Source organism: Miscanthus floridulus, chromosome 18 (genome assembly GCF_019320115.1).
Source record: "Miscanthus floridulus cultivar M001 chromosome 18, ASM1932011v1, whole genome shotgun sequence".
Lineage (NCBI taxonomy): Eukaryota > Viridiplantae > Streptophyta > Magnoliopsida > Poales > Poaceae > Miscanthus > Miscanthus floridulus.
Window position 1 is genome coordinate 115902445 of NC_089597.1, and position 11008 is coordinate 115913452.

The 11008-nt window shown below is 41.4% G+C and overlaps 1 protein-coding gene and 1 non-coding gene across 5 annotated transcripts; one reads left to right on the top strand and one right to left on the bottom strand.

Moving 5' to 3' along the window:
* Nucleotides 1–433: 433 nt before the first annotated feature.
* Nucleotides 434–6337, top strand: LOC136521194 (metal transporter Nramp3-like). 4 transcript variants are annotated; one of them, XM_066514900.1, is made up of 14 exons: nt 434–524; nt 1467–1624; nt 1983–2061; nt 2160–2200; nt 2365–2443; nt 2550–2654; nt 2898–3007; nt 3236–3417; nt 3505–3574; nt 3670–3843; nt 4154–4258; nt 4726–4857; nt 4999–5094; nt 5175–6333. In XM_066514900.1, the coding sequence occupies exons 2-14, from the start codon at nt 1502–1504 to the stop codon at nt 5523–5525; spliced, it is 1647 nt and encodes a 548-aa protein (XP_066370997.1). In that variant the 5' UTR covers nt 434–524; nt 1467–1501; the 3' UTR covers nt 5526–6333. The 4 variants fall into 4 exon arrangements, with proteins under 4 accessions (XP_066370997.1, XP_066370996.1, XP_066370998.1 ...); XM_066514899.1 differs by having other exon boundaries at nt 475–810; nt 5175–6337; XM_066514901.1 differs by having other exon boundaries at nt 476–666.
* Nucleotides 6338–10199: 3862 nt separating this feature from the next.
* On the bottom strand, nt 10200–10272 carry TRNAR-CCU (transfer RNA arginine (anticodon CCU)). Its single transcript has one exon. It is a non-coding gene; the product is annotated as a tRNA-Arg (tRNA).
* Nucleotides 10273–11008: the final 736 nt, after the last annotated feature.

Here is an 11008-nt window from a genome sequence, read left to right on the forward strand (position 1 = left end):
AGGACTGGGGAAATTTCTAAAGCGCGAATGAAACGGATGGTGGGGAAGACGATGATATTTTATTGAAGCTGTGGGTCTCACTTAAATACGTAGGATCAGTTTCACCTACCTTACCCATTGCAGCTTTACTTGACTGGTGCTTAATTTGCTGTAGCTGAGCCCACAAATTTTCTGACCAAACTCCTGCGTTGTGGACGGCTTAAGGCCACCTCCGATCGCAGCGCCCGCCCTTTCCACTCTCGCGCTAAAAACGTAGTCCCGGCGCCAAAGTGTCGCTAGAATCAAAATACCGCTGCTCTGTCGTACGTGAAGGGCTGTGCTGGTATTGGGCCGAAGCCCAGCGAGGTGAGGGGCAGCGCATATTCTCCTGATCACCGTTAGATACGAATGAGCGGCCAGATGTTCAGCAACCGTAGACAAGTTATGTGGAGGCGCGGCGCCTCTGCCGTGCTGCCTTCTTCTCCCTCTGCTCTGCTTCGGCTCCCCGCTCCCCACGCCTCACGCCGCCTCGCCGAGACCCGCAGGTACGCCTTCCCAGTTCCCATTGGGACTCCTCCGTCTCCCCGGGGTCACGGGTCCGCGCCGCCTCAGATCCGGGCACGGCTTCCCCGTTGCGCCACCGCCTTGGTGCGGCGGTGCGGCCAGTGGAGAAAGATTGAACTCTTGGTACTTCCATGGCAGCTGTATGCACGCCCGCACGCACGCAAACGTTCATTTGGGTTGCCTCTGTAGTCCCGGGCCTTCCCCACTCCGGAGAAAGCTTGGCTGCTCGGCCCTGTGATCCTGGATCCTCCTCTTTCGGGCATCCAGGTTCCATCTAATTCCGATTTGGTAGTTAACTTTTCCAGCTAATGGTTGTTAGCTCTTCTTGCATTTGTGGTGTCCGAGATTGATAGGTGACCTCATGCCACTTGCGACCTTTTTTCCCACTGTTTTAATTTCTCCCTTCGCATGCGCCTGTGCCCTTAGGATTCTGTTGCGTCGATTAGCTGAAGTATTATGGGGAAAAAGGTCGAGGCTTGCATTTCAATACGTACTACGCGCTGTCATTTCTATTTCTATATTCCTGATGCTCCGCTGCTGATCACACGCTCAACTGCCTTTACCTCTGGACCGCTCAATCTGCTCTGGGGAATATTTCATCGATGTGTAAAGTTGGTGGTGCGCAGCGTCGTCCCATTTGCCAGATCAAATTAGGTTCAAAATTTTGAAATTACTACTTTTCGGGTTTCCAGACACATACAGTGCTCTCCCCCTTTTCTTCGATCCACTGTGCTCTGGTCTCCTTGGTTCGTTTATCTTATCTTCGGCTGCCTGTGCCCTGTGGTGGCACTGATTCGTGCTATCCTACCGCAGACTTGGTCACGCCTCCGCTGGGCATATTTTTCAAACTCACGGCACTAAAAGCTAGCGTCATTAGGAAGAGTACCTATAAATAACCCCCCCTTGCTGCCTTGTGCTTGCAGAACAGCTGGGTTCAGACTTCTTGGGCGAGAGCGATATGAGTGGCCCGAGTCAATCCCAGCCACAATTTATGACCAGCGTTGGGGGGAGTAACCGCTCGAATGGCCCCGGCACTCCTCTTATCGAAAGCATAGATGTTGACCAAATTGTTATTCCAGAGGTATGCTACACTTTTGATAGTCCTTGCTTGATTTTGGAAAAGAACAAGATGTCACCATCACAGCTAACATTTAAGCTTAATTGTTAATCCCACTCTTCCTTTCTCGAGATAATCCTCCTATCCTATCTGAATAAGTTGTCGTGATTTGTGCCATCTGAAGTTTCAAACCTGATGTACCACAGCTCAGAAAGGACGAAGAACTGAACATTAGCTTTTTTGTTGAGAAATAGAGGAAATAATCAACAAGTGAATAGGAAACAATGATATACTTAGATTTCTTACTAACTTTCGTATCTCTGGATCTGATGGCTTCAGAATGACGAGAAACTAACTATTGCCTGATTTGCGACTTCGACAGAAAAACAGTTGGAAGAACCTGTTCTCATACACAGGGCCTGGATTTCTCGTCTCAATCGCATATATTGATCCTGGAAACTGTAAGATTAAACGGATTTGCTTTTCTTCAATTTTCATTGAGTATTTCCTTTCCATCTCTTATATACTCTTGACAAATTTTTTTGGCGTGTCTTTGTAGTTGAGACGGATCTACAGGCTGGAGCACAGTACAAATATGAGGTGCCTGCTGCTTCTATTTCTTGTTTCCACTTGTGTGTGTGTGTGTTTTTTTCTTTTTTGGTTCCGTATGCCTATCCTAACTCTCCTTTAGGTCGAGTTTCTTCCATTCAGTTATGTCATGCTTATCTCTAACTAAGAATTATGATTGCATTCTTCAATTGCAGCTTCTTTGGATCATACTTGTTGCATCCTGCGCCGCTCTTATTATTCAATCACTTGCAGCCAGGCTAGGGGTTGTGACAGGTTGGTATTTTTACCCTTGTGGTACCTATCTTTGTTAATTTGTTGCTTCCTTCAATCCTTCCTTGTGAGCATTGCTGATAGTTTGTGAAATTCCTCTGTATGACAGGGAAACATCTTGCGGAGCACTGCAGGGCTGAATATCCCAAGGTCACAAATTTCGTCTTATGGATTCTTGCAGAACTTGCTGTTGTTGCATGTGACATTCCTGAAGGTATCGAAAATACATTTCAGTTGCTTTGGCATGTTTTTTATTGTTCATTTAAGCACAGAGCTACGTGGATTTTACAATTCAGCCATTTAGTAATACTGCAGATGTCATGATACTAATTCTTTACTAGATATAAATTGGAAAATTGTCTGTCAAACTGGCAGATCACACAACTGATTCTTTTAGCTTTATGTTGAATTCTCTTGTAATTTCTTATCAGCTAAGGCGGCGTTTTACTCTTTGTAGTAATTGGAACTGCTTTTGCTCTGAACATGCTGTTCAGAATCCCAGTTTGGTGTGGTGTTCTAATAACTGGACTCAGCACTCTAATGCTCTTATTACTACAGCAATATGGGGTAAGACAATTTCATATTACATTTCTAAATATTTCCGATTAGTTACTCTTTGCTAAGAGTTTCAATACCATTAAAAACATCAAACCAAAATTCTATTTAAAGCAGCTTTAATAACATATAAAGTATAGATAACAAGATCATCAATACAATGACTTTAGTTAACAGATAGCATTCATATCTGTCTTGTTTGAGTGGCTCATATTGCATACTGTGATTTTTTTGGTGCAGGTCCGTAAGCTAGAATTTCTGATTGCATTTCTGGTGTTCCTAATAGCAACTTGTTTCTTAGTTGAACTCGGGTATTCTAAACCAAATGCTTCTGAAGTTGTGAGGGGCCTTTTTGTTCCAGAACTTAAAGGAAATGGAGCTACTGGTCTTGCTATCTCGTTACTTGGTGCTATGGTGATGCCGTAAGCTTCTTGTCTATCTGTCTGTTCCCAAGCATTCAATTTTTTAACACAAGGCCTTTTTTCATTTATCTGTTACATAAATTGCAGGCATAATCTTTTTCTGCACTCGGCATTAGTATTATCAAGAAAAGTGCCACGGTCGGTTCATGGGATCAAGGTAACCTCTAATTCTCCTTATACTGACCTAATGTGTTATTCCTATTTTCAGATGATTAAACATCTATTTACTTCCAACAATTCACTCTCTTGCAGGAGGCATGCAGATTCTATACGATTGAAAGTGCATTCGCCCTTACAGTAGCTTTTCTCATCAACATATCCATCATATCTGTCAGTGGTGCTGTCTGTGGTTCAGGTCATTTGAACCCAGAAGATCAGGTGAACTGCAGTGATCTGGACCTAAACAAGGCTTCATTTTTGTTAAAGGTTGGTCAAGAAGTTTCAGTCTTCATATAATTGTCAAATTCATAAATAGATTGTTTTTGTGCTAGAACTTCTATATTTTTCACTCAGTTAGGGTTATTTCTCTTTTCTGGACCTGTACAGGAGAGTATTAAGGAAGAAAGGCAGAAATTATAAAAACAACCCATAGGCAAATAGCAATTCTGACACCAACTAGGCAGATAGCTTTACATAGAGTTTATGCTTCAGTTTTGAAATGTTCTTTATGAAGTCTATATATACTTTTTTGTAAATATTCTGATTTGGCATTGCATTTTCTTTACTGTTCTTTTAGAATGTCCTTGGAAACTGGAGCTCAAAGTTGTTTGCAGTTGCCTTGTTGGCCTCTGGTCAGAGTTCTACAATTACAGGGACGTATGCTGGACAATATGTCATGCAGGTTTGTGGAACTTATACCTTATTTCGGTCCTAGCTTGCAAGTTGAATGGCAAGCTATTTCATGATGCATAATACTTGAGAGGCCTTTGATGTTGATCAGAGGTAACCAAGCATTTGCTTGCTTGCAACATTAGTTTGTCTAGCTGTTAGATATGAGAAGTACAGAAAACAAATTAGTGCATAATTCTTAGATTTGCATCATGAAGAAGCTTGCGCTTCTGAGCTTCAGTCCAACCTCCAAGGTTCTCTTGGTCAGTTTGATTGCAGAGAAAAATGGGCAGTTCTGGGGTAAGCATAGGTCACCACCATTATTTAACACAATACGCTGCTCATTGTCTTCCCTTGTCTCAAAAAATGCCTTGAATCATCTTAATTATTTTATTTTTTGCCTAAACCTAAAGGAAAACAAAAGCATTTCAGACTTATGAAACTTCATTTGCTAGACTAACATTTACTCACCTAATCTAGGGGTTTTTAGATCTTCGGATGAAACCATGGATACGTAATTTTGTCACGAGGTCCTTGGCTATTCTGCCAAGTTTGATCGTGTCGATTATTGGTGGTTCTTCAGCAGCTGGCCAGTTGATTATCATTGCATCGGTAATCAGTGAACTTTACTGTTATATACTCTATTATACCTCAAAAACTTAACAGTTCTATTATGTTTAACCTCATTACTCATGTCAATGAAGTTTTTCAGTTTCATATGTGTTTACTAATGCCTTGCCCGGTTACGTGCAGATGATACTGTCATTTGAACTCCCTTTTGCTTTGGTTCCACTCCTTAAATTCACCAGTAGCAAAACAAAGATGGGGCAGCATACAAATTCAATATTCGTAAGTCGATTTGTCACAGAATTGGCAATAGTAACCTTGAATTTGCATACTAATTCGTCTAACTTGACTGTCAAATGCAGACTTCTGTTCTGACATGGGTGATTGGCTCGTTTATCGTTGTCATCAACACCTACTTCCTGATAACAAGCTTTGTGAAACTGCTCCTCCACAGCGGGCTGTCCACCGTATCCCAAGTATTTTCTGGGATTTTTGGGTTCCTGGGCATGCTGATCTACATAGTCGCGATCCTATACCTCGTCTTCCGGAGGAACAGGAAGTCCACCCAGCCATTGCTGGAGAGCGATGCTGAGCTTGCAGTGTCCGGTAGCAGTGCAGGTGCTGGAGCAGAATGCTCTCTGGGCCATTTGCCCCGAGAGGACATCTCCAGCATGCAACTTCCGCAGCAGCGATCAGCTTCTGATCTAGATTAGATAATAGCTGTCAGGAAAATAAATAAAAGGGCGTACCCAGTGCAGAGAGCTCTCACTCTGTGCGGGGTCTGGGGAAAGGTGTTAGTGGCAAGCCTTACCCTCGCCTGTGCAATGCGAGGAGACCGCGACTCGAACCCGGGACTTTCCGGTCATAGGCGGTAAGACTCTACCGCTTGCACCAGGCCTGCCCTTCTAGCTGTCAGGAAAATAAATATGTTTTTTTTTTGTTTTTTATATACTATTATAGTAATTACACAATAGGGTACATCAGGTTTTGACTTTGATCATCCTACTGATGATGTGGGCAGTAAGCTAGGGAATGTATACAAGAGGATGGATATCTATGCCGCCGAACAAACAAAAAGGGGCAAAAAAGAACCATTTAGTAATTGTTTGGAAAGCGGTGAAACTGAACTATGGAAGGGGCACAAAAAAACCCATGTTGGAATCGAATCAAATGTGAGAAGTTCTTCATTCTAAACATAGCGGCATTGGTAATAATATGTCTAGACGATGTAAGATACTGAGTTTTTATTATTACAATAGTATATACTGGACATAATGTTTTATGTGCTGTGCATCCCAGTGGATGCAGGCCCTGCTTATGGTACCGCCTTCAGCTCGATATTTTCTGAATAAAACCAGGTGAATCCATGGATTTAAATAGCGGGCTATAGCAACGCTATAGCGCCGCTATAACCTCTGGAAAGAGCTCCCGTTTACGCTATTTCTATTTTTCCGCTATATCATTTATAACCACTATATTATGCTTTAAAGTCGCTAAATTGATTAGCTGTGACTTTAAAATAGCGCTGCTATTTCAACTTTAGCTTTTAGAGGGACAATCTACTTATTATATATTTATCTTTTGCTGTTAAGTTGATCTTTTAGAAAATTGAACACTCGAGTCTCACAAATTATGCTATAATGTCATATTAAATAATATTCCCTAGACTCCTAAAGCCTTGAAAACATATTTGTGTTCAGTAATTTTCACGATTCTTATGTTTTTATGAAATAATTACTTGATTTTTTATGGTTTTCTTAAAAACCGCTATCTGTCGTAGCTCCGCTATAGCTGCGCAATAGCTTTATAGCTTCTGGAAAAAAAAAAGATGTCGCTATTTGCAATAGCCCGCTATTTTAAAGGTGAATCCACCCTGGTTCTGCTGCTGACAAGCCGGTGTCCCCGACCTGTGAATGGGAGCTGGGCTTGTTTGGACGACGCCTTGGGACGCCGCGCCGAGGCTGCGACCGGCCGAAAGTTTGGTGCTCAAATTGTCCGGCGGAGATTTGGCGAGTTCTGGTGTAAAAAATGACTTGCCTGGTGTTGGCAAAGTGCGGCGGCGCTGTAACTCTAGAAACCAATCAAACACTGACCGAAAGTGCGGCGTTGGAGATGTGGCAGGCTTTGGCACTGTTGGGTAACCAACCAAGGTACCGTTGAGTTCCCTTTCATTTTGCAAAATTTTTCAAGATTTTTCGTTACATCGAATCTTTAGACGCATGCATGAAGCATTAAATATAAATAAAAAATAAAACTAATTACACAGTTTAGACGAAATTCACGAGACGAATCTTTTAAGCCTAATTAGATTATGATTGTACACTAATTGCCAAATAACAACGAAAATGCTACGGTACTATTTTGTCAAAAATTTCGCCAACTAAACAAAGCCCAAACACGCTCTAATGCCAAAACAAAACTGCCAAATGCGCTTGCGTTTCTCAAAGTAGCAGCTGAGAAAGAGAAACCGTCATCGGCGACAGTCTAAGGGCGTCGTCAACGGCTTGAAACTTGGCTGAAAAACATTGTTCTGGTTGAAATATTGTGACAAAAATACTGTTCCAACTGAAAAAAGAAGCTGAACAAGCCGAATTTAAGGTAGGACGAACGAGGCAGGAAATCGCGCAACGTGGAGGTGCAAGGGAGTATAAAAAGAGAAAAACGTACCAGCTGTACACATTATAAAAGAGAGGAGAGTGTCAGAAGAGTGTAAAGTTCTTTAGTTTGGGCGCGTTTAGTTGCCCAAAGTTGGCGCCGCCGGAATCACCGCGTGGTACTGTAGCACAATGTAGCATTTCGTTTGTATTTGGTAATAATTGTTCAATCGTTGACTAATTAGGCTCAAAACGTTCGTCTCGCAAAGTACCACCAAACTATGTAATTAGTTTTTGATTTCGTCAACATTTAGTACTCTATGCATGTGCCGCAAATTTGATGTGACGGGAAATCTTCTTTTTGCATAGTGCCAAAGTTTGGATTTTGGGGTAACTAAACAGGGGCTTGGTGTGAGCCTACTGCTTTAACGGTCGCTAGTGAGTTTAAGATATTACAGAGATGCTCTGCCCACCCGCAAAAGGATCGGAACCAAATCCTAACCTGGGAGCGCTTTGACACGCATCTGATGTAGTCTTACCAAGACCCGATCCACTTGAGTGCTTGGTGGGAGAAGACTGTGCCCAGGGTCGCAAAAGAAGAAAGGAGGCATTTCAATGGCTTGGTGATCTACACGTGCTGTAATCTATGGAAGGAAAGAAACCGAAGAATCTTCAATAATGTCTAGGAATCGGCTTCACAGGTCGCTGCGAGAATTAAGGAGGACATTGAGCAAAGAAAAAGGGCTTTAGAAAGGGGGGACTAGCAAGCCGGTGCTGGAGCTGCACCTGGGCTGTGGTTCTGTGTGTTTGCCACTTCTTTTTTCATTTGCTTTCGCTTTCGATCGGACTAAAATCTATACATAAACTCCCTTTATTCTACCTTAATTGAGAGGCAGAGCTCCTGCTATTCATTTCAAGAATACTTGAGGTATTACTCGCTAATCAGACAACCTAGACTAAGTTGGGGGCTCACGCGCGTCTGCTCGCACGGCGCCTCGCTCGATCAGCCTTAAGCCGGGTCCGGGAATAGCTGTTGCATGGCCTCTGCGTGGGAGGGGTTGAGTTGGTGTATGCCTGCGTTGCTGTTATATTACTCTATTTCTCATTTTAATACAAAGATACGCGTATTCAAGAAAAAAAAAACGGTCGCTAGTGAGTTCATATTCTGTCTTCTCTCATCCATCGTGGATACCTTTATCATGGGTCCTCATACTCCTTCCATGGGTCAATATTTGCCACCATGAAAGAAAGCGAGAAGTAAAGGTTTTGTAGCTCTAAACTGTAATCAACTCATGTTGGAGAAGGAAAAAAAATTATGGAGCCTCAATACTCTTGCCATGGGTCTACATTTGCTACTCATGAAAGAAAGCGAGAAGTGAAGGTTTCGAGCCCTAAACTGTAACCGACTCGTGTTGGAGGCGGATAAAATATATGGGGCCTCGTACTCTTGCTATGGGTTTACATTTGCCACCCGTGAAAGAAAGCAAGAAGAAGGTGAAAGAAAGCGAGAATAATGCGAATGAGCGAAGGTAGGTGAGGTGTGGGATACGGAGAAAGGGATAGACGGAACTACTAGAGGTAAAAATAAGGACCACGAAAGAAATTTATCACTTTTAATCCTGAGATCCATAATAAATGTTAGCTATAATAAAGAACTAAGGGCCTGTTTGGTTCCAAATAAGTCACCTACTTATAGGTTAAAAAGTGAAATAAGTGACTTATTTTGCCAAACACCACCAACTTATAAGTCACCCCTGCTTATAAGTTTTAAGTTGGTTCACCCCTACTTAAAACTTATAAGCCACCCTTTTCTGCGTGGGACCCACAGCTTATAAGTCATTTACAACCAAACAGACATGACTTATAAGTCACTGATTTTCAGTCACCTGACTTAATAAGTCACCTGACTTATAGAAACCAAACAGGCCCTAATCATGTATGGGAAATTGATATAGCTTAGAATATAATTATTGTCTACATGTGTTGTAAGTTTTAAAAGGTGAAGACTAGCCACACGTGTGTGCCAAATTAAAGTCACGACATGAATGGGCTCGGGTTTGGCCGGCCATGCCACCACATGACTAGCATGACTTTAAATGTTTTGTGACTTCAAACTAACTGAGCGATGACGAGCCAAAAGATGGAAGGAGAGGGGTGGGAGTGAGTGATGGACCACAAACGTGAGAAGGGTTAAAGTTAAAGCTAGTGACAGAAGAAGGGGTAGAAGTAAGGAATGATAGACTGAAGGATAGAGGAAGAAATTTTCTTTCAAAGTCGAAGTGAGTAATGGAAGAAGAAAAATAGAAGTGAGGAATATGATAGACCAAGAGTACGGAGGAAGAGATTTCCTAATACATATGCATGTATACTCTATAGGTATAATTTTTTTGATAAAAACAATGGATATTCAGTTGAATTCATTTAATAAAGCTAGGCCCTGCTAGCTTGGGCGCTTGTTGAGAAGGACGGCAAAAAGCTCATCATCTCTGCAGAAGCAGAGTGCTATCAGAAAATTCATAGTCCAATGTACTAGTAGTGGGAACAAAAAGTCTGACACGAGTAACGAGTTGAAGTCCTGATGTGGTAGTGTGGTAGGAATGTGCAAATAAAAAAGCTTCATTGAAGTCACTGAAACAGTATTAAAATGGCAGTAATAAAAATTCAAAAAAACTTAAAAATTCAAAAAAAACGGCAAGGAATGTGCAAATAAAAAGCTTCATTGATGTCACTGAAACAGTATTAAAATGGCAGTAATAAAATTCAAAAAAATATATATAAATTTCAAAATAAAAACGCGCCAGGTAGGGGTCGAACCTACGGCCTTCTGCTTAGGAAACAGACGCTCTATCCACTGAGCTACAGGCGCTTTGTTATAAATCGATAACGAACATATCTATACCTGAGAGCCAAAAACAAGTGCCAAAGGTGAAGCACTCCAAATTACTAATAGTTTTTTCTAAAAAATATAAAGAAACAAGGAAGGGCGAGAATAAATAGTTCCAATTAGTAAGGTGTGATGTTCTCTTATGAGGAGCATCGGTTATTGTTGTGAATCCATAGAATGATAAGTTTAACTTTACATCCATTGACCATGTTGGATAATTGTGACCATGAAAAGCGAGAGATCAAACTCTTTACTCACTATTGTTCCAACTAGCTTCAGGCAGATAAATTAAAATATCTATGGTAGTGTTGTAATAAAATGCAAAATAAATAGAAAATATGATTATTCTTGTATCGCTAGTGGATACCCCGTATTCATGATAACACTTTGGAGATAGTCACCATAGGCATGTTGCCCTCTAATAATTGGGGCGTAGTCTGATGGCACTTGTGCTTGCAATTTGTATTAACACATTTTCAAGGTAGTCAACAAAAGCAGTGTAGACCTTTCTTAATTCATATTTGATTTGGATACGCTTGTTGAGGATATTATTATGTCATGAATATAATGTAGATCATGCAGTAGTAACTATGTTACTACCTTGTATATGGCTAATAGGAATATGAATTAAGGTAATCATCTTTGGAAAAAAAAGATGTAGACCATTTATTCCAAATGTGACGTTGGGTATGCACATTGAGGATATTTCACTATATAT

Excerpts from the sequence above, each read along its gene's own strand:
- LOC136521194 (XM_066514899.1), top strand. The coding sequence starts at position 675 with ATGGCAGCTGTATGCACGCCCGCACGCACGCAAACGTTCATTTGGGTT. Across the intron at positions 2,062-2,159 it reads ATATATTGATCCTGGAAACT|TTGAGACGGATCTACAGGCT; the intron begins GTAAGATTAAAC and ends GTGTCTTTGTAG. Across the intron at positions 3,418-3,504 it reads CTTGGTGCTATGGTGATGCC|GCATAATCTTTTTCTGCACT; the intron begins GTAAGCTTCTTG and ends CATAAATTGCAG.